The following is a 22,452-nucleotide window of genomic DNA, read 5'->3' on the forward strand; positions in this document are numbered from 1 at the left end:
ACCTGGAGATCACCAATTCTGCTGGACTGGTTGGAAAATGACGCTTAGCTATCCTGTCTCTGCCTCCCCAGGGCTGGGATTACAAGCGTGTACTGCTGTATCTGGCTTCTTGAAAGGTTACTGGGAGGTCCAAATTCAGGTCTTCATGCTTTCAAGCATTTCACAGAATGACCTGTTTTCCCCTTTCCCCAAGCATTCTGTTCTTCTGAGTCCTTACAACAGAGATAACAATGCTATTCATACCGTGTGGTTTTCCTCTTTAATGGGCTTCTTTATAGAAAGCGCTTGAAATAGCTTCTGACAAAAGAAAATATTCAATAAATATTGTTATCACTACAATTATTTGTATTTTCTAAGCACCGTGGCTAATGATGACTGTAGCCTGTGATTACAGCAATGGAACATGGCTTATCTATTCTTTATTTTATAGAGCTTAACTTTATACAAGGTAGCTCATTAAACACCTAAAACGACTGATTTTAAACTCCATTTTAGCCTATAACAACAATATTAATAATTAACAATATTGTTATAATATTGTGGTGGTTTGAATAAGAATGGCCCTCGTAAGCTTGTATTTGAATGTTTGGTTCTCAGTTGGTAGACTGAGAAGGATTAGGAAGTGTGGCCTTGTTAGAGGAGTTGCATAATTTGAGGTGGGCTTTGAGGCTTTAAAAGTCAGCGCCAGGTCCAGTATCCCTCTCTCTCTGCCTCAGGCTTATGTTTAAGATGTAAGGCCTGTGCCAGTGTTTTACCACCATGCCTGGCAACCTGCTGCCCTGCTCCCCCAACCCCGTGATGATCATGGACTAAGCCTCTAAAACTTCAGGCCCGAAGTTAAATGCTTTCTTTTTGTAAGTTGCTTTGGTCATGGTGTCTCTCCACTGCAATAGAACAGTAACTAATACAAGCACTGATTTTCTAAGCTCTTATGATCTACAAAGGACTACACAAAAAGCATGTGTGTGGTTACTTGGTCATCAAAGAGGTCCTGTAAGGTTGGGAATACTGCCATGGTTCCCAGTCTGTGTGTTACTGAAACCAGTAAGGAAACGGGTCCTTGAGACATTACAACTGACCCAAGGTCACAAAAGGTGAAGTAAAGATTAGAAAGGCATGACTGAGTGACTCAGCTTCTCTCAACCATGTCACAATCAACATAGCATGACTCAGCGAATGACAAGCCAATGGTGGAGGAACATGTAAGTTCCCAGCAATTCTTGTTTATTAAATCCAGGACCAATTTAGGCGGGAACCCAATGTCATTTATCTGTCCACTTTTGTGTTCTGAAAGGAAACCACATAGGGCCAACTGGGTGGCACGATCAAGATGGCAGCCAAGAGAGAAAATACTCTCCATATCCCAAGCCCTCACTTCTATTCACCTGAGCCATTTCCAGGAGGAGGTAATGAACACATTTGGATTTATCTTAACTTTAATGTAACTAATGAAGTCTTTATCATTTAGTAAAAATAAATGAAAGTTTTTATTTCTATAATATCAAATTGACTTTTTAACTTTTGAGGTGAGTGTGTAAAATACTTCTCTCTTTTATCCCTGCTTGGGGAGCTGTAATTGCATTTTAACTGGTACTGTTACAAGAACAATTTTAACCTTGAATCGCAAATGTGTTGGCTGGAAGTGTATATAAATCATTTCAGCTTCGTTTTTATTATAAAAGTATTTCAGAGAATAATTAGTTTTTAATCTGTCAGTTCGAATCAAAGGAGAGTTGAAATCTATTCATTCCGTGTGTGTGTGTGTGTGTGTGTGTGTGTGTGTGTGTGTGTGTGTGTGCAGCCCAGGGCTCTCTCGGTCCACAAGCTGTGGGGAGGGGAGCACTGCGGCTGAAGGGGAGAGATTAGCGAAAATAGGAAGCAATAGAAATCAGAGCCATTAGACACTGGTCTGAGCAGTATTAGAAAGGGTGGGTATACAGCAGAAATTCAAAACAGCCACAGTCCATGGTTAATACACCTAAAACCCAGAGAATGGGGTGGGCCCCGTTTTGTTGCCTCATTGCTGAGCAGACAGTGGCAATGGGATCTTAAATGCCCGACAGCCGTGAGCAGCTCAGGTTTTACTTTTGAGCCACAGCTGCACAAATTGAAACTGAGACACAGAGGCTGAATGCAAGGCCACGTCCTTCCTGCGGCTCATATTCTTCTACAGCAAGGCAATTCTACATAAAAGGAATGCCTTCAGATAATTAACGAGGAAAGCGCTCTCTTTGGCGTCTTCACCCCACAATTTCGGACTTCTCCTTCTGCACACGGGCACCATGTGGTGTCAGAAAGGACGCTCCCCGGATAACTGAGGTACTCGCTCTCATGGTGCCTTAGCACCACAGCAGCCAGGAGCTACGCCTGCTCTTCCCTTAGCTCACACACCCTGGAACGATATTTCAGATCACTGGGCTAAATTCTATGTTAAAATTGATTTCCTGTTCTTGTTTCATATTTCTCAATGTGTCCACCATGGGACTTAAACAAGGGCTTGCTCTATTTCCATGGGACGGGGCTGTCACTTGGATACGGTGATCGGCTGATAAGGAGATTGGGAAGACTACGAATGCTCCTAAAGCTGCTTCCTCTCCTGTCAAGCACAGGTCTGCACACTTCTCCTCTATTACCTTTCCATCTTCGTCGTCTTACAATGTGGAAACAGAAACACAAAGTAGAGAAACTTATCTGAGAAACAGAGCCAGGAATGGAACTCTCGGTTTGAAGGCCGTCAGCCCCCGGAGTATAACTTTTTAACTCCAAAAGTATACTCTGTCTGACAGACAGACAGACCAGTAGTCAAAGGGCAATGCAGATAAACCTTTCCTTTCCAACTTACCTCAGAGACAAAAAAAAAAAAAAGCCAAATACTTTAAGCAGACTAATTAAGACATTTACATTTATTGCATAAATCTGCATATTGCCGCATAGTGGAGAGCATAACCCCCAAAATTATAATCATGGTAAAGGGCTGGAGGGATGGCTCAGTAGTTCAGAGCCTTATACCCTTACAGAGGTGCTGAGCTCAATTCCAAGCACACCCACTGCCTCTCATTCTAGTCTGTAACCCCCAGTTCTAGGAGATTCATTGCTTTCTCGGGTACTAGCAATCCTGTTTGTCTAGTACAGGGACATATGTGTAGGCAAAATACCCACGCACATAAAGTTTAAGTATGAAAACAAAACCATGCTGGAGAAAAACCACGGGCAATGCCGTATCTTAACGTATAGCAGGAGCCACTCCAACTCCGACGATGGGCACGGAGGCATCGTTTGTAAAACTCTGCTGCAGGTTGAAACAGAATCTACATCAGAATAATGTCTCCTGGACTCAGCACAGGAGAGAACGTGTTCAATAGATGACGTGCACATGTGTGGAAGCTTAAAGAAAAGACTGCAGACAGCTGACCCCAAGCCCTAGTCCCATTCCTTAATACTCCCAGATCAGGCTGCAATTCTGTGTGGATGACAAGGAGATAGCAGCACTTTATTTCCCATTTTCTCCCCTCTTATCCCCTGACCCTGTGTGTGTATGTGTGAGTGTGTGTGTGTGCACCTGCATACACGCTCACTCAGAAGTCTGGGGCTGATGTCAGGCATCCACCTTTCTCCATCTCTTTGCCATCACTTTCACTGGGACAGTCTCCCTCAATCAAACGCCAAGCTCCCCAGTATAGCTAGTTTTGAGAAGTAGCTTGCTCTGGGGACGAACTGCTCCAGCCTTCCGCAGTTGGTCATTACAAGTAGGCCGCTGCACTCACTCAGTAATTTTATGGGTTTCTGGGGATTCGAACTTTGGTCCTCAGTTGTGCAGAGAGTGTTTTTATAGTTGAATCACATTTCTTCCCAGGCCCATGACTTTGCCTAGTATTTACAATGGATGGATCCTGGAGTCTTATAACCCAGACTGACTACTGGTCAGCCAACCAGAAAAGAGCACACTTGAACCTACATTATCATACAAGAGAGATGTCAAGGTCATTGGCTAAGAGCTGATTAGAATGCTAGAGTAGAGCCATAGGGAAGAGTAAAAAGAGGCAGTTTAAGAACCTGTCTGTGTGCTCTGCAAGGCTTTAAAGAGATCTAAATCATATCTTTATTTGGGTATAGAATTTATTTGTTAAAAGAGTTTAAAAGTACAAGGTTTAGAGCCAGTCCTTCTATTGATGTCATTACAAACTTCTGAGTTGATTACACATGTGAGTTAAGGGCCAAATAGCAAACATATTACTGACGTTGTGAGAGTGCTTTCAAGATATTATTAAGATATAAAGACAAGAGTACAGATTGTCTTATATAGGTAGATGGTTTTAAAAAATGTCAGAAGTCCAAAAAATTTGAGATTTAAAGTTATTTATCTTTTGTTGAGACATATCTGCTCCTAACAGTTCCCCTTTGGCGGATTTAAGAAAGAATTTGAACATCTCTATCTCCAGGAGAGTTTTGGAGCACTGATACATGGATGGACACTTTCCTCCTCGGGGTGTGGTGTCTGTGGAGGGCGTGCGGGGTATGTGTGTGATACAGCTGTGGCCTCTGCAAGCTGGCCAGCAAGGAGCCAGTGCAGCCACAGGGACAGGGGTTGTGCCTGTTTTGGGAATGAGACAGCAATATAGGGTGCAGGGCCTGATAAAAGTGCAGCATTCCACAGGCAATCTGTAATAAATTAGAAAGCAAGTACGACTTCTTTTTCTTTGTTTCTTTGTAACACAGTCCCTTCCAGGGAAGGCAAAGCAAACACCTGCGTTCTTCTCCTCCTGTGCTTGCTCTAGCTCTCTGACAAGCACAAAGGCGTCGACAAAGCACTTTCTAAAAGCTCCAGTTTCCAAATGTCAAAATGCTTCCGAGTCCACAAACACTTCTGCAGGCACCCACTCCCCAGAAGTGTGGGTTTCATTTGAGCCTATTAGACAGCTGTAACTGCCACAACAACCCAGTGTGCTGACGGCCTTCAGATCCCTGAGCTAGCCAACCCCCCCACTACCAAAATAAAAAAAAAGGGGGGCAAATCTTAACTTCAATAGCTCAAGCATTGAAATATTTGAAGGCAGAAGCATTTATCTTAAGTAACAAAAAGAACCCTTTTGAAAATCAACTACACTTTTCCCTCAACCCTACAGAAATAAATATTTGGACTAATTTCTTTAAAAACAAAACAATGTTGGCTTCACCATTAAGGAAGAAAACCCGTCTCTATTCCATTTTCTCCTCACAGCTGGCAGATCCTGTTCAGGAACCAAATTGCTAGCCCTTCCTTTTCTGTCATAGTGTGAATTAAAAAGAAAAACATCCCCAAAGAAAAATGGCTGCTCACTGCAGAAAAACCCAGGTTAGCGTGGTGCCATGACACCTGCTTTGCCCAGAGGATAAAGGGCTGGCCTGGTCTGCCTTCTTCTAGAGCTCCTGCCCCATGTAACCTGAGAAAGGTCAACACTGGGTATGTTGGGACACTGCTCGATACATCCTTTGACTTATTTAAGGTGGGCACGTGACTCAAGGCCACGCTTTGGTTGGCTGAGTTCTCAGAAGCATCTTCAGGAATCCTTTCTTGATAGGAGAGCTGACTTTAGCCAGCTCTCGCCAGCTCTCGCCAGCTCTTTCCCTCAAGGGTCAACTAGGACTAGTGGAACTATAAGTGGACCAAACAAGCAGGGAGCCGAGCTCTGGCAAAGTACAGGGTCAGTTCCAAAGCCATGTTAAGAAGCTTCCGGATTGGTGAGACCTCTGGATGCAAGACAGATGAAACACGAAACCTCACTGTCCAGTTAGAAGTCAGTTGGGTGCAGGAAGGCTCACCCAGCCTCACCTCAAGATGGGCCGACTATTGCTTCTCCAGGTACTCTGTCTGCTCGGATGTACTGAAGCGTCATCTCTGCCTGCTGTAGCCAGGACAACGCCCAAGTAGAACGTCCTCCGACTCTTTCTTCTCCCTATTCTCTACCCTCTGCCTTGCTTCAGGAAAATCTTTGGACCAACCCCCAAGATCGAAGCCTTATTACTGGTGTCCTGAGTTAAGTGCTGGTGTTATCATACCACTGTAAAACTTTCCCTCCCCTCTGCCCACTGCAACCCACAGCTATAAGGTTGGCTGGGTAGGGAAGGGGCCATATGAATGGAAGACCCTTAAGGAGCCCTTCACTTCAGAGAGGTGCTGGTTAACAGCTCCATTCTTTTATTTTATCATATAATTGTTCCTGGCCCTGCACATAAGGCCTCTTATTATTTCTTTCCCAGTACTAACCGAGGGTCTTTTTAAAAGATTACATTGACTTGTTTATTCTGGAGGGCTGTGCACATGGACAGCAGAGGACAACGTGTGGGAGTCACTTCTCTCCCTTCATTATGTAGACCCTGGGGACGGAACTCAACGTCATTAGGCATAGCTGCAAGCGGCTTTAGCGGCTTTCCCACCGAGCCCTTACGAGCTCTAGGATGGACTTTGGATGAAGAACTTGTGCTTTCCAAAAAGTGCCTCTTTATTCTGTCAGGGCCCTCAGGCAACTCATGGCTCACTTTCCCCAGTCAGTGTACCAATCCCAGTCCAGTTTTACCAGCTTCTCCCTGCGATTAACCGCTTGGCCTGAATCCTACCTTTCAAGGAGACCATCTCAGACCCAACCCAGAAGGAAGCAGGGCAGCAGTGGGTTAGAAACCTTGGTTTGTCATCATATGATGACATCTCCAGGTCCCCGAACAGCACCGAGTACCTCCATCCATACCCTGATGCTTTTGCAACACCCATCCCTCAATGCTTTTGCATCACCGATCCAGTTGACACGTGTAAGGATCCCGTTCAATAACAGCTTGGCTGCTTTAGATACTCAGTGTCCCTGGAAGGCTCCCATGTACCATGTCCTAGCTGGTGGCCACTCCTGAGAAATGGGAGACAGGACCAAGTGGATGCCAACTTCTTCAAGGCTCACCCAAGGGAGGTCTCAAGGAATACTGTTTTGATGTCCCGTCCCCACTTGTTCTTGCTGCCTGCTGCTCTCTGCTCACCATATCCTGCCTCCCAGGACCAGAGCAATGAACCCAGGGAAGCAAGGACTAAACCCTCAGAAACTGAGTGGAAGGAAAACTCTCCTCCTTCATGCTGCTCTGTTTGCATATTCAGACAGTGGGAAGCTATGGAGTCAGAAGGTCCAGGAGGGAAATAATACTGATCTAAGACCATGACTGGAGAAACACACAGGAAGAACTGATGTCCCTCGGATACGAGCTGCCACTGTGGATTAGCTACTATTTCCCCAAGATCAAATCCCAAGCAATACCTCACTTCGTGTCTGCAATTCTCAGTTAATCTTCATGTGAAAAATATTTTCTCCAAGTCTAAAGTCTTACTGTCTATATTACGTTTACAGAATTTGTTCTTTGACCGGTTCGTGCGTGTGTAATATGGATTCTGAATATTGTATCCCTGTACACTCTCTAATATCGCTTACAGCCCTATTATTCTCTCTCCTCCCTATAGATTCCTTTCTCACATTCGTTTCTTTTTACCTACTTATTTTAAAGCCACTGAGTTTAACCAGGACCATCTGCGTGACCATGGATTTGGAGCTGTCCACTGAGCCTGGCAGGCTTGTTGTGGGGCTGAATACAATGACCGCCCTACCTCCAGAATCCATCAGCAGCAAATGGTTCGGTAGGGATGGGCGGGGCCCTGTAAACCTCTCCTGGATCCATGACTGACTGCTGAGAGGCCCAGTCTGTGCAGGTACACTGCCTGAAGCCGTGGCTGCTATGGGATCCTGATTGAACTGGCTGTGTTATGCCCAGAAGACAGCACTGAGAAAACGTATTTTATATTCTGCTCTTCTTGGGTTTGAAACTATGTGTCGGATACAGTAAAGAAATCAATAAAGAGCCGAGACTTAAACAAAACCCCATACTAGCCATATGTAGCAATAGTAAATATTCAACACAAAGCTAGTCAAGATGGAAACCACAAATGGGAGCAGACTGCTTACCTGGTGGTAGGAGATGGGAACGGGCCTCCGGAAGACAATCCACTCCACAATTTCACTACATGGAGGAGTGGTCAAGGAGCCTGTGTATCGGTAGTAGCTCCCCAGGGATGCGGGCAGGAGGTCTCGGAGGACGAAAGGATCCAGGAAGGTCTCCTTCTCTGTGTGGGAAGAGAGGTGAGAGGATGAAAATAGAATGTCATATCATGCCTCAGACATACAGATCCAAACCCAGCCCCTGGCCAGGCATTCCCTCCCCGCTTGCAAGGAGCCAGAACTCCCTGGCTGTGAAGACTCATTCACCCTGCAGGAAACTCCATCCCAATCTTGCTTTATTTAAAACCAGCCAGGCCTTCTCTGTCTAGTGCCTATGAACTGATAACCAGTAGAGAAAGCTTGGAACAAAATGAGACCACAGTTGCGACAGCAAACAAACAAACAAAGCAAAAGACTTCATCAACCACCAGTGAGCTAATTCGATGCTCATTTCCCAAATGGGCCGCACTCTTGATGATGATTTCAGGGGAGGTACAATGCTTAGTTTTCCTTAGTCCCCCTGACTGAATTAAGAGACACCTCGGACAGTTACTGAAGCACACCTTGGATGTGTTGTTGAGAGTGTTTCCAGAGAGGAGTGACAAGGGCAGAGGAGACCCTACCTACCCTAAATATGGGTGGCTGGAGGTCAAGACTGAAGGAAAAGGGAGAAAGCTGAAAGAAAAAAGTCTGCTGAGTTGTTGGCAACACCCATCCCTGTTTCCTAGTCAGCTAAGACACGAGCAAGCGATTCGATGACTGCCACAGCTGCTAGCAGCTCCCATTGCAATGCCTTCCCTAACAGTGGACTGCACCCTCAAGCTGGGAGCCAGGGTAAACCCTCCATTGCCAGTCAGATATTTGGTCAAAAAAATGAGGAAAGTAGTACTCAAGGCCTATCCAGTTCCAAGTGAAACCTAAACAGGGCATGCCTCTGACCTTGAAAACATTGGCCATTGAAAGAAGCTTGGAATACCTCAATCCCACTTGGGAGGGACAAGAAAGCAATCACAGGGGTCAGAGGGAGGGAAGGAGGGAGGGACCTGAGTGAGAGAGGGGACAGTGATGGGAAGGGGAGGATATGCTCACATCTTTTTTTTGGGGGGGGGAGGGAAGGACTGAAGCCCTGAGGGCCAGCAGAAAGAATGGAAACAGGCAAACTTGGGAGGCAGGAGGTGGGGGCACCCTCTAGAATATACTAAAGACCTGGGAGACGAGAGACTCTCAGGGCTCAAGGGGAGGGAGCATGGATGAAATGCTCTACACTTGGGAGGGGGAACTGGTAGAGTCCACCTCCACGGGGGGGGGGGGGCAGGACATCAAGTAGAGGGAAGGGGTTGCCATCAAAAGCTCTGACCCAGAATTGTTCCTGTCTGGAGGAACCGCAGGGACAAAAATGGAGAAGAAACTGAGGAAAAGGAGGTCCAGTGATATACCCAAATTGGGATCCACCTCAAGGGGAAGCCTGGGACCCTGACACTGCTACTGATGCTGTGGTGTGCTTGCAGACAGGAGCCTAGCATGGCTGCTTCTAAGAGGCCCAACACGCAGCAGGAGTCAGATGCAGATACTAGGCACCAAGCAATGATGGAAGCTGGGGAGACCTGAGGTTGAATTGGGGAAAAGCTGGACAAAGCTGAGGAGGAAGACAGCCTCGTGAGAAGACCAGCAGTCTCCACTGTCCTGGACCCCCAAGATCTCTCAGATATGAGCCACCAACCAGGCAGCATACAGTAGCTGATCCGAGGCCTCCGACACATACACAGCAGAGGACTGCTGGGTCTGGACTCAGAGAAGATACACCCAACCCTCTAGAGATTTGAGGCCCCAGGGAGTGGGAGGTCTGGTGGGATTTTGGGGAGAGATATGGGATCGAGAGCAGTGAGGGGGATGGACCAGGAGGGGGATGAAGACTGGACTCTAAAAAAGGAATAAAGAATCAAAATAGAGGTCTGGAGAGATGGCTCAGTGGTTTAGAGCACTGACTGCTCTTTCAGAGGTCCTGAGTTCAAATCCCAGTAACCACATGGTGGCTCACCATCATCTGTAATGGGATCTGATGCCCTCTTCTGGTGTGTCTGAAGACAGCTACAATGTACTCATACACATGAAATAAATAAATCTTAAAAAAAAAAGAATCAAAAAAGAGAGAGGTTTGGAAGGAAGAAAGAAAGGGAGAGAGTGTGAGGGCAAGCAAGAGTGACACACACAAACAGAGAGCAAGAGAGGATGGGAGACAGAGTAGAGAGAGAAAAAGAAGACATGAGAGGATCCATATTCAAATAAAGAGTAACAATAAACAGACAATGGTCCTGAGAAAAACTCTGTGTAGAAGGTAGGGCTCGCTGCAAGTTGGTGCCTATCTGAGGTTACACAGCTTCAAAGAAGCTGTCCTGGGAGGTGAAGCCAGGCACCTGAACACTAGGAACCACACAGCTCCGATCAAAGGACTTAAACGAATTAGATGAAAAGTGGATGTGGGGGACGTTTGAGACCATGCAAAGCTGCTGAGGAATGCAGTTAGAGTGTAGTGGAGGACCGTTAGCATCATACTGACCAAAGCCTTGTCTGTGAGATAGGATGTTTTCGTGTTTTTGACTGAGGACAGCTGTGGTAGGCCAGGTAGGTTGGAACGATACAAGAAAGCCAGCATGCACGAGGAAGAGAGTAACCCAGTCCAGTAGCAGTGTTCCTCCAAGGTTTCTGCCCTGACTTTCAGCAATGATGAAATGTGAGCTACAGTGTAGGTCAAAAGAATGCTTCCCTCTCCTTTGGTTAGCACAGAAGAGCAAACTAGAGAAGGCGAGTGTTGCCTCAACTTACTGAGAAGCTGGCTCTGAACACGGGGCACTGTCCCCTTTGGGCTCATGTGTTGATCAAATGTCCTCCAAGTCTTCTCATTTGTAGATGGGTTGTGACATAGAGGACAAAAACCACCAGAGTAAAAACTGTGACCTCCAGAACAAGAAGGCCAACTATTTCCAAAGCGGTGACCGGTGCCTATCCTCTGGTAACAGTGGGTAGAGAAGGTGGACCGAAGTCTAGACTGGGAACTCTTGCCCTGCCTTGATACTCCATTGGTTTCTAGTGGATGCTACGAGTGGCTAAGCTGAGGACACTACCTTTTCTTGGGTACATCTAAACTGTATAATGAGTACGAATGTAATACCTTCTAGAAGAAAAAATTTTTATTCTCCTTTCCTGTTTTTTTCTTTGTTAATCAGATATCTTTTAGTAACCCCTTTCTCTCTTCTTTTAAAATTCAGATTTATTTGTTTTATGTAACTTAAACTGTAGCTGTCTTCAGACACACCAGAAGAGGGCGTCAGATCCCATTACAGATGGTTGTGAGCCACCATGTGGTTGCTGGGAATTGAACTCAGGACCTCTGGAAGAGCAGTCAGTGCTCTTAACCGTTGAGCCTTCTCTCCAGCCCCAAGAATTAAAAAAAAAATAAAACAAACAAACAAACAAAAACAAACAAACAAAAAACAAAAAAACAAAGGACCACTCTGTTCTGCCAGACACACTCTCTGTTAGGAACTCGAGCTGACTGCTTCAATGGGGGCTTCCTCAGTTAGCTATGCTGGTGCCTTATGTACCTTATTTGACAATATTTTGTTAGCTATTTATCTATCTACCCATCTATTATCATGCAACTACCTATTCTCTATCTTTCTTTTTTCTTACTTTCTTCCTTCCTTTCTATCTATCCATATATCACCTAGCTGGTTATCATCTATCAATCATCCATTTAGGTAATTAGATATAATTACCTATCATCTCTCAATCGATCATCTATTTACCTACTATCTACCTATCATCCATCTATTATCCATCTTCTATCTATCCATCTATCTACCTATCATCCAAGTATTATCTATTTACTATCTATCCAACTATCATCTATCAATCTATCATTTATCTATCATCTACCTTCCATCTACTATCTATCCATCTATCACCTAATTATCTATCTATCTATCTATCTATCTATCTATCTATCTATCTATCTATCTATCTATCTATTGATCAACCATCTAACTTTCACCTACCTTCTAACACTTATTTATTGTTACTTTAGCTTACTGTGTATTTAATAAACATACTCATTCAAAACTGAAAATACAGCAAACGCATGCCATTCTCTAGACTGTTACCTACAAGGATTCCTACAAGGAATTCACCCTACAAAGATTATAAGCCTTTCTTTATAAATCTGAGAGGGATCTGGTTTCTCTTTGCATCTTCAGAGAAGACCTGAACTTAAATGGAGACAGCCCCTCTTAGCTGCACTTTCAGACACCTTTTTTTCATTTATCATTTTATTCATTTATATTTCAAATGATATCCCCCTTTCCGGTTTCCCCTCCACAACCCCCCTTCGCATCCCATTCCCACTCTAGGCAATCAAAGTCTTGCTAATGGTTTGCCTCATTTCCTCAGTAGCTTCCACCCACCACAGCTGCCAAAACACTGCTGTTGGCTTTCAAGGCTTTGAGCAAGCATCCAGACACACCTATTTGTCTGGAGCCACATTCTTTCCCCAGTTTGACCATCTTACCCTACTAAACAGAATATCCGGTGTAGGCACAGTATAACGTCCATATTTCAGAAGTCTAGGTACCTGGCAGAAATTGCAACAATTCCAGTAGAAAGTAAATGTCCTAAAATCACCCAAACTGCAGTATTTTCTAGAAGAGATTTTTAAAAGGACATTCTGGGCTATATTCTGTGTTACACAATATCCTATTCACATGCCAAAACATTCTCACGGCACTCAGTGCATGTCGAAGTTCTTGTTTTAAAAGCTTTGCAAACTTTACTTGCAAAGTTATTTGATCCTTAAAATAACTCTATCAAGTTTGTCCCGTTATGGACCCAATCCCCAAAGTCTAGAATGCTGAACCAGGAAGTTAGAAACAAGTCATCATAATTTCCTAGCCGTCCACAGTTCAGCATAGTATGTGTATTTGTATGTTTGTGTGTGTGTATGTGTGTGTGTTTCTATGGATGCCTGTGAATGTTTGCATGTAGAGGTCTGATGTCAGCCTTGATGTCGCTCCTTAGGTCATATTCATCTTGTTTTATGAAATGGCCTCTTCCTGGACTGGAGCTCACCAGTTATGCAGACTGGCCAGTGAAACCTAGAGTGGAGGTCCACCTTTGTCAGCTGAGCACTTGGACTGCAAGCATAATCTAGCATACCCGGCGATTCTTTTAGCATGGGTGCTGGGGATCATTTTCAGTTACTTATGCTTGCACAGCAAGCACTTACTTCCCAATAGAGTTCTCCCCACAACCCAGAAGTGTGCCTTCACGTGTTGGCTTACATAGAAATCACGGCATAGAGAAGCTAACCATGGACTCTTAGGGTTATCAGAAGGCAGAGTACAGTGGTCTCTTACTGAGGCTCAGCAACAGAAGCCCATACTCCTGGAAGTTTTAGATTAATATTTTTAAAAGGAAAAAAATAAACGTAAGAGCCTTTAAATCATAGGCTTTGCGACCAAAAGCACACAGAAAGTGATCCCAGTTGAATTAAAGTGGAAACTAAAAGGCTTGCGTCTCCACCCCCTGGCAAATCTGGACTTTAATTTTACCTAGTTACCAGGGAGCCAAATCACAGGGACACCTATCAAAGTGTGCTTGGCTGGGGACTGGCTTGGCTGGGAGAAGGACTATTTTGGCCTTTGCTTGAAGCCTCTGTGTTACCCTGGCCACACAGCAGCCAACACGAAGCCAGAACACCCAGAGGGTGTGTACAGGGCTTGGCATCATGGGCATCAAAACTGCCACTTTCCGGTCTCCCTTGAGCAGCAGGTGGAACAGGCATCACTGTGGCCTGTGCTGGGATCAGGGGCTCCCAAATGAAAGACTGGGGACACTTGTGGTTTTCTCAGGTGAGCAGGCTGTGTGTATACCACCAGGGCGAAACAAGATAATCCCTACGAGCTGACACTGCCCCAGACTCCAGGGAGTGACAGCTTTAACGAGTATGAAATGATGAAGCAGCAAAGTGGCCCACAAACGGGGTGCGGCGATGTCCTAACAGAAGAGAACGCTGGTTCGGCGGGAGCACGGTCTGTGCATCTGTGAGTTCCTGTGTGGTCTCACGAGAGCTCCAAGTGTGAGCCTTGCTGTGATGGCTGACCTCGAAAGTCTAGGACGTGTGAGCTTCTGTGACAGAGCTGGCAGATGTAGCCAGGGGCTGGATTCCACTTCTCTGTCACCACCTTGCTAGCAACCTACAAGGCTTGAGACTGCCCTAGGCAGGGGCTTCAGGAGGGGGAACACCATTTCTTTCAGCAACTCTAACACCAAATACCATAGCTTTACCCCGTGCCTGACCCACTGTAAACCTACATTTCAAGGCAGCCCCTGGCTGAGGGCAAGCACGGAAGGTTCCCAGGCTGGCTTTTGCTGTGCTTTTAAAAGCAAGGATAGCAAGCAAGCATTGTCTATAAAGCAGCAGAGAGTAAATATTTTAGGTATTGAAGGGCAATAGATCAAAGATATCGTGTTCAAAATCACGTAACAGAACCACTTCTATAGTCTTATTAAGGACTTTTAATTTAATAATAGCTGCACACACCCTTCCAAGTATGTCTGCAGCACTGAGAAACATGCAATTCACATTCAGAGAATATCATTTTGTATAATTAGGGATGCAGTGGAGAAACTGGAAAGGACTGGCTTTCTGTCCTAAATGTGCACACCTTAACCTAAGTTCCAGAAGGGGCTACCACACAATGTGACACAAATTCCATTCTAAGTCATAGCCAGACTTGCAAGAGGATCAGGGAAAACATGCTGTGTGTTAGTTAACGACACATACTAGTGTTAACTTTTTTGGTTTCTTGAGACAGGGTTTTGCTACGTAACACAGGATAGTCTTGAACACGGTCTTCTGTTTCAATGTCCTGAGTTGGAAATGGAGACACCTCATGTGGCAGAACTTCAATAGTGACCCATCTGCTCCAGCCACAGCCTGTGCTCAACCAATAGAACCCACTCGAGAGACAGGCATGGGGAAGAAGAGGTGACCGAGCTCACAATGTGGAGATACTAGGAGGAAGAGAGCCTTGCTGCCACCAACCCATGTAGGACAGAATCACAACTCAGCTTTCCCTGGCAAGCTACAGGGCTGCTCTCTGAGCCAGGACAGTCAGAACGCCTGACACTGGAGGCTGAGCAGCAACTAGTTAACACTCTTTATTAACTAGCTACTTGCCATTGAAAGTGCTTGTCGTTGAGAGTGCCTAGAGGTACTGTTCAATGAAACTAGTCTGTTTTGTGACGAGTTTACAGAGGCTGTATTTCTTCACACCAACCTCAAAAGTGCATCCTCCCCCGAACTTCTGGCCTTCTTAAATCCAAAGCCCTTTCATTCCAGCCGCTCACCAGTTAAGAAGAACATCCACCTCTCCCACCATTCATTGCCAAAACAAGCAAGTGCTGTGCACTGCTGGGTAAAAGGACTGAGAGGACACGAGCCTCCTACTCCACTCTCTAGGATCCCGGGTGCTGTGTGCAGACAATATTATATTTTAATAATTAATTGTTCATCAAAGGAAAAGATGAGGAACAGGGATGCTAAATTCAAAGTTATTCAAATTGCAAAGATGAATAATGCATGACTTTTATATTAAATACACACTGTATTAAGTAGTCTACATTTCACCCAACTCTGTCTTTCATTTTTTAAGCATTTTTGAACGACAATATGAATAATCAGTTAGGGGAGGTTTGTTTGGAAAAAGGAGTACCTTATTTGAATGCAAATGAAGTATATTTGAAGATGATTAAATTTTCCTTATCAATTAGGAAATTTTGTATGAAGGCCTTAAAGTCATGGTCAGCCGTTAAGCTCAACCAAGCCCAGTTATCCTTGCAGCACTAAATTATATCTGGCTCATTCTGTTCAATTTCTTCTTTCTGATAGCAGTGCCAAGAGGCAATTTTTAATTAAAGAAAATTTGAAAGATTCAAACATGCATAATTGGATTAAAAATGTGATCATTAAAACATTAGATGATAATCATCTGATTGATTGCATTTTTCAGTGTGCTAATAACTTAATATTTGCAATGCTTTGGTTACATAGGGACAAAGAGTCTCTTTAGAAAATATGCTGAATCGTCAACTTATAGAAGAGAGCAGTGATGTCGTGAAAAGCTGTGGGATTTACCAAGTGTGGTGGCGCAAACTGCTAGCCATAGAGAAGAGTGGGATATTCAACAGAAGCAAAAGCAAGGCAACATCATTTATGACTGTCTTCCTAGAGGAAATCGCAGAAACCTCAATAATGGCATAAATACTAGCGCAGTTGTGGTGGTTCAGTAAGATCGGCTTACAGGATGGAGAGCCTACCTGGAAAATCCAGATCACCAAATGCAAATACATAGAGAGGCCCAGAGGAAGGCATCATCACACAAATGTAGTGCTAAGCCTCCTTGACTATATTAATGGTTTCAGTTGACCAGGCGTACCATTTTTATCTAAAGGTGATATTCAAATAAAACATGTTGATGTTAATCTTTCCAAAGAGAAATTGTATGAAGATCACTGTTAGAAAACTGGATATGGCACTGAAATTATGAGAGAGTTATATAATGAGACACCCGGACCATCCAGAGCAGTTCTGGGGCTTGTCTCTACCTGTAAGGTCCTGGAGACCACAGCTGACGTGATGATGTCGACGTAATGGTGCTGATGCATCCCTGAGGCTTCCTTTTTACCATGTCAAAGAGCCAATTCACAAAAGGGGACTCAAGTACCCAAGAATTAAGTGGTTTTGACAATAGACAAGAAAGTGGTTGGTGCCAGAAGGTGAGTGGGACAAAAGGCATCTCAGACTGGGCCAAGTGACATATAACTTTAATCTAAGCACTCCAGCAGCAGAGATGGGCAGATCTCCCTGAGTCTGAGGCCAGCTGGGACTACAAAGTGAGACCCTGTCAAAGAAGAATGAGAGGGAGAGAGAGAGCTGGAAAGGGAGCGAGAGCAAGAGAGAGATTAAGAGAGAAATGGTGGGGGAGGGATAGGAGGATCCAGTAGAGCTGGGGTCACATCTCTGCTCTGCTCCAAGAGTTAGGACAGCTCTGCTAATCCTACGAAGCCTCAGCTTTCCTCTGTAACTGCCTGGTTATCTCCTTGGGCAACTGTATCCATGACACAATGTTACAAGTGGAAAGCACCAAGGCAGGACTCAGTCCACAGGCAGGTCAGACAGCTAAGATGTATCTGTTTTTTCCTCTCTCAGCCCCTGGTTCATTACCCTAATCTAAACTGCACTGGTCACTGCAAACCATCTTTATTATCCGTGTCATCATCGGTTCCTTTATTTTCCTTGCTAATTGTTTTTTAGAGCTCAGCCTGCCCTTATCCCTTCAGCCTGCTGAGTGCTGGGATCATAGGCATCGTCACTATGCCTGACTTCATTTCCTCTAAGTTTTGTATGCTCTAGGAAGGTCAGGCATCATATGTTCAATAGCCAGGTAGTTGTAGATGCAGAACATTCCGCAGTCACCAGCTATCCACAACCGCCATGTGCAAATCCACAGGGGCCACGGTGCAAGAGGGATTCCCGCTCAAACTGAGTGCTCGCCACCTGCCAGGCACAGGGTGTGCTGTAAGACAATGTAACTTTAAGATATACCAAAGACCTCACGCCCCATGCAGGTAGAGAAAACGCAGCACTGGGAGAGCAAGTAAATTGTTTGTACATCTGTTCAAAGGCAGAAATAATATTCAAAGCCAAACCCTGTGCTCTTGGCCCAGAGATGACAGTACTTCTATCTTAAGGTGACGTATGGATAGCAGAAAAACAGGGTCTAAAAGTCACCCAGGGGAAGCCGGTGGATCGCTGGAGGTTAACCCTTTGTTTTTTGTATTCCACTATGACAAGGTTAAGTATGTTTTCCTAAACTCCTGAAGACCCGTTCACATGATAAAACATCGACAGAGGATGGTTGAATGAAAACTTCTGAGGCCTTTTTATGTCTTAACACTACTGTTAACAATACCACTTAGTGATAAAACAGCACTCCCGCAGCATCCTACTTCCTGGATTTAGCTAAGAAAAGAAACGGAAATGGCTCTCATCTATGGTGGAGGTTTTTGATAAACCCAAATCCAGGAAACTGGAAATGGCTTAAGCCTATCTGTTTCTAGAAGATTTTGAGATCAAAAGCATTCAGATAAGCATCGGTCCTTCCTGGATCCATAAAAAGACAGGAGCCAATTAGCCAGGCGCTGGCTGCCGCACATTTATAGCACACTTCAGGAAAGTTCCATGTAATTAAGTGCTGGAAACATAAACTTCAAACGGGAAATTTTGTCGCGTGTTACGATGCTCGAAATCACCAGTGAGCTGTAAACGTTCAGAATTATCAGTGAAGCCACAGATAGCACAGCACTGGTTTGCTCCTTCAAAAGAGGGGAATAAGGTGAGCCACTGCTTCAAGGTAAACATTCCAAGAGAACCCCCATTAATTCACTTGAAACACATTTGGAGGACGGAAGGATTGGGGCAAGCCCCAAACCAAAGCTTAGTCTGTTGCATAGTGAGTAATGACCCAACTACATACTTGTGTTAACTGGTCACACACACACACACACACACACATGCTTGCACACCCACACACACATGCTTGCACACCCACACAGAGACATACATACAGATACACACACACTCACATACACACAGACAGACACACCCACTCACATATGCACAGACACACACACATTTGCACACCCACACCGACATCCACACAGACACACCCACACACTCACATACACAAAGACAGACATACCCACACAGACACATACCTATACATAAATACACACACACACAGACATACACACACATAGACATACACATACACATTCACACATCTACACAGACATTCACACAGACACACCCACACTCATATACACACAGAGACACACCCACTCACATATACACACAGACAGACACACCCACAAAGACACACACACTGAGACAGACACACTCACATATACATACAGACACACACATACACATACACACACAGATGGACACACCCCACACACACACATGTATACATATAGACACACACACATACACAGAGACAGACACACCCACTCACATATACACATAGACACACACACACACACACACACACACACACACGCACACACACAAGCATGTGCACTGCATAGGGGCAGTACTATGAATAAAGCAAACAAAACACCAGCTACCACTGAGGCGAGGCTGATAAACATTTTCTGAGTAGGGCCAGAGAGCAAATAGTTAAAGCTTTATAGGACTGTTATGTATTGTTGGTGACAACTGCTGTCAGTGCATAACAAAAGCAGCCACAGATAATATGCAAACAAATGAGTGTGGCTAAACAATAAAACTTTACTTATAATGACAAGTAGTGGGCCAATATTTGTGTGACCTAAAAATCTTTGAGCAAGCAGGAGGCTTGATTTGGTCTACAGATTACAGTCCCTTGGGCTCTAATCTAGAGTGCTCTAGGCACACAGTAGGCATCATTTCCATGTCTTCCCAGCCTCAACACATTTGCCCAAGGCAAACCATTACCCTCATTTTTTCAAATGGAAATATTGATGAGAGACACGGCCCTTTACACAGGATCACATAGCTTCCAAGCTGGAGACCCGGAACTCAAACCTAGGGCAGCCTGAACTAACACGTACTTCTATAATATTCTCCACGCTGGTTAGGCTCTTAGAATCAAATTTCAAGTGGGAAATAAGAAAACAAACTTCTGTGTTTGGACACATGACACAACTTGGCAGGTGAGTGAAATAGCAGCCTCTGTAGCAGCAAGGATGGCGTGTACAGGAAGACAATTTTTGCACGAGCATAAAATGGTTTACATGCAAGGGTCGGCTTATTCCTTTGGCCTCAGTGTTTTGACTCATGTTTCCTATGCACTCTGAAGGTGAATGGAAGAATGGATTCAAAGCTGCTTAAAACTCATGGGTAAAAAACAGTCAAGATGCCTCAGACTGAGCCAGTCCATCTCTGCGATGTCTGGCTGGTACATCATGACACGGGTGACTATTTCTGTCCTTATTACCCGCACCGCCCCCGCCCCGCACCCTCCCCCCACAACCAAGTCTTCTTTCCTAGAATTTGTGCTGTGCTTCCAGAATTCATGCAGATATTTTCAGGAAGTTTAGCCATGTGGTCCTAGATAGCTTTTCTTTTTCTTTTCTTTTTACAATAGGACCCATGGTCATATCAGTGATGGAGGAATAGCGGCACACTAGAGTCCGGTGAAATACTTTTTAACTCGCTCCTTCAACAAAACCTATTTGATGGGACTCTGTCAAGACTGAAATCTGCAGATGGATACAGAGAGAGAGAGGGAGAGGAAGAGGGAGGAGGAGGGGGAGGGGGGAATGGGGAGGGGGAGGGAGAGGGGGAGGGGGAGGGAGAGGGAGAGGAAGAGGGAGAGGGAGAGCCTTGGAAAAACAGGACCTTATAGTTGGACCACTTCTCAAGGTGTGACCCTGGACCAGCTTCCCAACAATGCCTGTGTCACCTGCTTATGTGTCACAGCACCCAAGTAGTTGAATGTCAAGAAGATTCCACGATGCCTATTGGGCTAGTTTGACCTTTCCTGGATGTACACTGAGCACGCAGGGACGGGACGCAGAAGCAAGGAGTTTTCTGTGTTTAGACTGCCACTTTGTTGCTTTTCCCCCACCTTTTCCTAAACCCTAAGAGGGGAGCAGATGCTCTTCAATGATGTGACCCTGACACAGACACAGTTCTTTCATGGTCTCGAACCAACTCACACACAGAGGAAGTGGCCTGTCATGGGCCGTTATAGCAGAAAGGTTTGAGAAAAGTTCTGTCAACCCCCTCTTGGCTTGCTGTGAGGTCTCTGGTCCAGGAGTCTGAAGCTCCTACTTTTGAGTTCCAGTCATCTGCTTTGACTGCAGAGTATAACACGACGGTGCAGAAAGCCAGAATGCCAATCGCCCTAAAAACAGTGCAGTGTGGAGCCTCCACTCAGCTCTCGGGACATCATCACTATCCCCCCTCAACCCATGAAGTGAGCATTAACTTCCCTTTCAAACTCATCATTGTGTTGCTTTCCTTCCGGGCTTACCACCACAATCTTGTACAGCTTTGCCCCAATCTTTCTCAATATTCTGGTTCTCACATACAACATGCTGCTTGGGGGTCCGGCCCTTTTCATTCAACACCAGTGCGACCCTCTATGATGTCACCGAGTTGTCTTCACCTGACCTGCGACTGGATAGGCTGTGAGGCTGTTCTGCATTGGGGTAACTGGAAGAAGCCATGTTAGAGACACCCCTCTACTCATCTCTTGCCGGCCCTATGTCTGAGTTCTCTCTGTTAGATTGTGCCCAGTGGTTCTCCAGAGTGGCTGGGCTAACTTACTTCACAGCGCATACACAGTCCTTGGCATTCGCACCATAGCCAATATTCAACACTTTTGGCATATGCAATAAATTTAGACTGTCTATTCATGCTGATTGGATTCTGCTGTTGCTGCTCAAAGCTTTGTGGATGGGATATACCGGAGACATTAGTGTATGAAACACACGAGCCAGTCTTTAGTTCACAGAGTCAAATGTATATGACACCAGGGTGAAACTGTATTATAACTATGGCGTCCAACCACAGGTGTGAGTTATGTCCCAGCACAAAATTATAAAACTTACTCCGCACGGTTTTTGGCAATTTTCTTTTGTAAGCTCAATCAGTGATTCTCGGGCACGAACTTTGTATGTGATAATACTGTGCTCAGATAAATAGTTTAAAAACAGCGCTTTAACTAACGCCAGCAACCCTGAGCCTCACTGTCACCTCATTCTGCCATTCTGACCTGAGGCCCCACGGACTGACTTGACTTGTTCTTGCACCTAACATAAACAGGCCCACGCACTATGCGTTCTTTCATGCAGGTCGGTAGGCTGCACAGAATGAGCTACTGTCTTATATACTGTGGCTGGTACCTACGCTTCCACTGGCTTTCTGAGGGGGGCTTTCCCAACCAGTCTAGCCATGAGCTCATAATCTTGTGAGATGGAGCCTCCTTGATGTTTCAGAAGGACTCGGAGGCCCTCTGGGTCTGGGCGTGTCTAGAATTCTCTCTTCACTGGAGAAAGATCAGTTGAGTCAGGTGTGGTGTGTAGACAAGAATGGGTAGGCTGGCACCGGCGGCCCCTGTCACTGTGTGGCAAAGTTGGCCAGAGGCAGTCGACTTACACAATTTTACTTGCTTCACTTCCTATTAGGGGCTTGGTACGACTCCAGCCGCGTCACTGGATTCTGCCCAGAGATTAGGTAGAAAATGTATCTCAGTGCAAGAGAAGAAGAGGAGGGGCACCATGCACGTGTGCCAGGAGATTTGCAGGTGTTTCGTGGTATGTTCCTCTGGATTGTGACATC

The 22,452-nt window shown here is 45.1% G+C and overlaps 1 protein-coding gene across 3 annotated transcripts in view; it reads right to left on the reverse strand.

Moving 5' to 3' along the window:
* Positions 1–22,452, reverse strand: part of Ptprg (protein tyrosine phosphatase, receptor type, G) — a 683,481-nt gene that overhangs the window by 129,937 nt on the left and 531,092 nt on the right. For all 3 annotated transcript variants that reach the window (XM_087584907.1, XM_087584908.1, NM_134356.2), the window contains 1 exon segment: positions 7,974–8,131. In XM_087584907.1, the coding sequence (XP_087441033.1) occupies positions 7,974–8,131 (158 nt within the window).

The sequence above is a fragment of the Rattus norvegicus genome, chromosome 15, assembly GCF_021556685.1.
Source record: "Rattus norvegicus strain SHRSP/BbbUtx chromosome 15, alternate assembly SHRSP_T2T, whole genome shotgun sequence".
In the NCBI taxonomy this organism is placed as follows: Eukaryota; Metazoa; Chordata; class Mammalia; order Rodentia; family Muridae; genus Rattus; species Rattus norvegicus.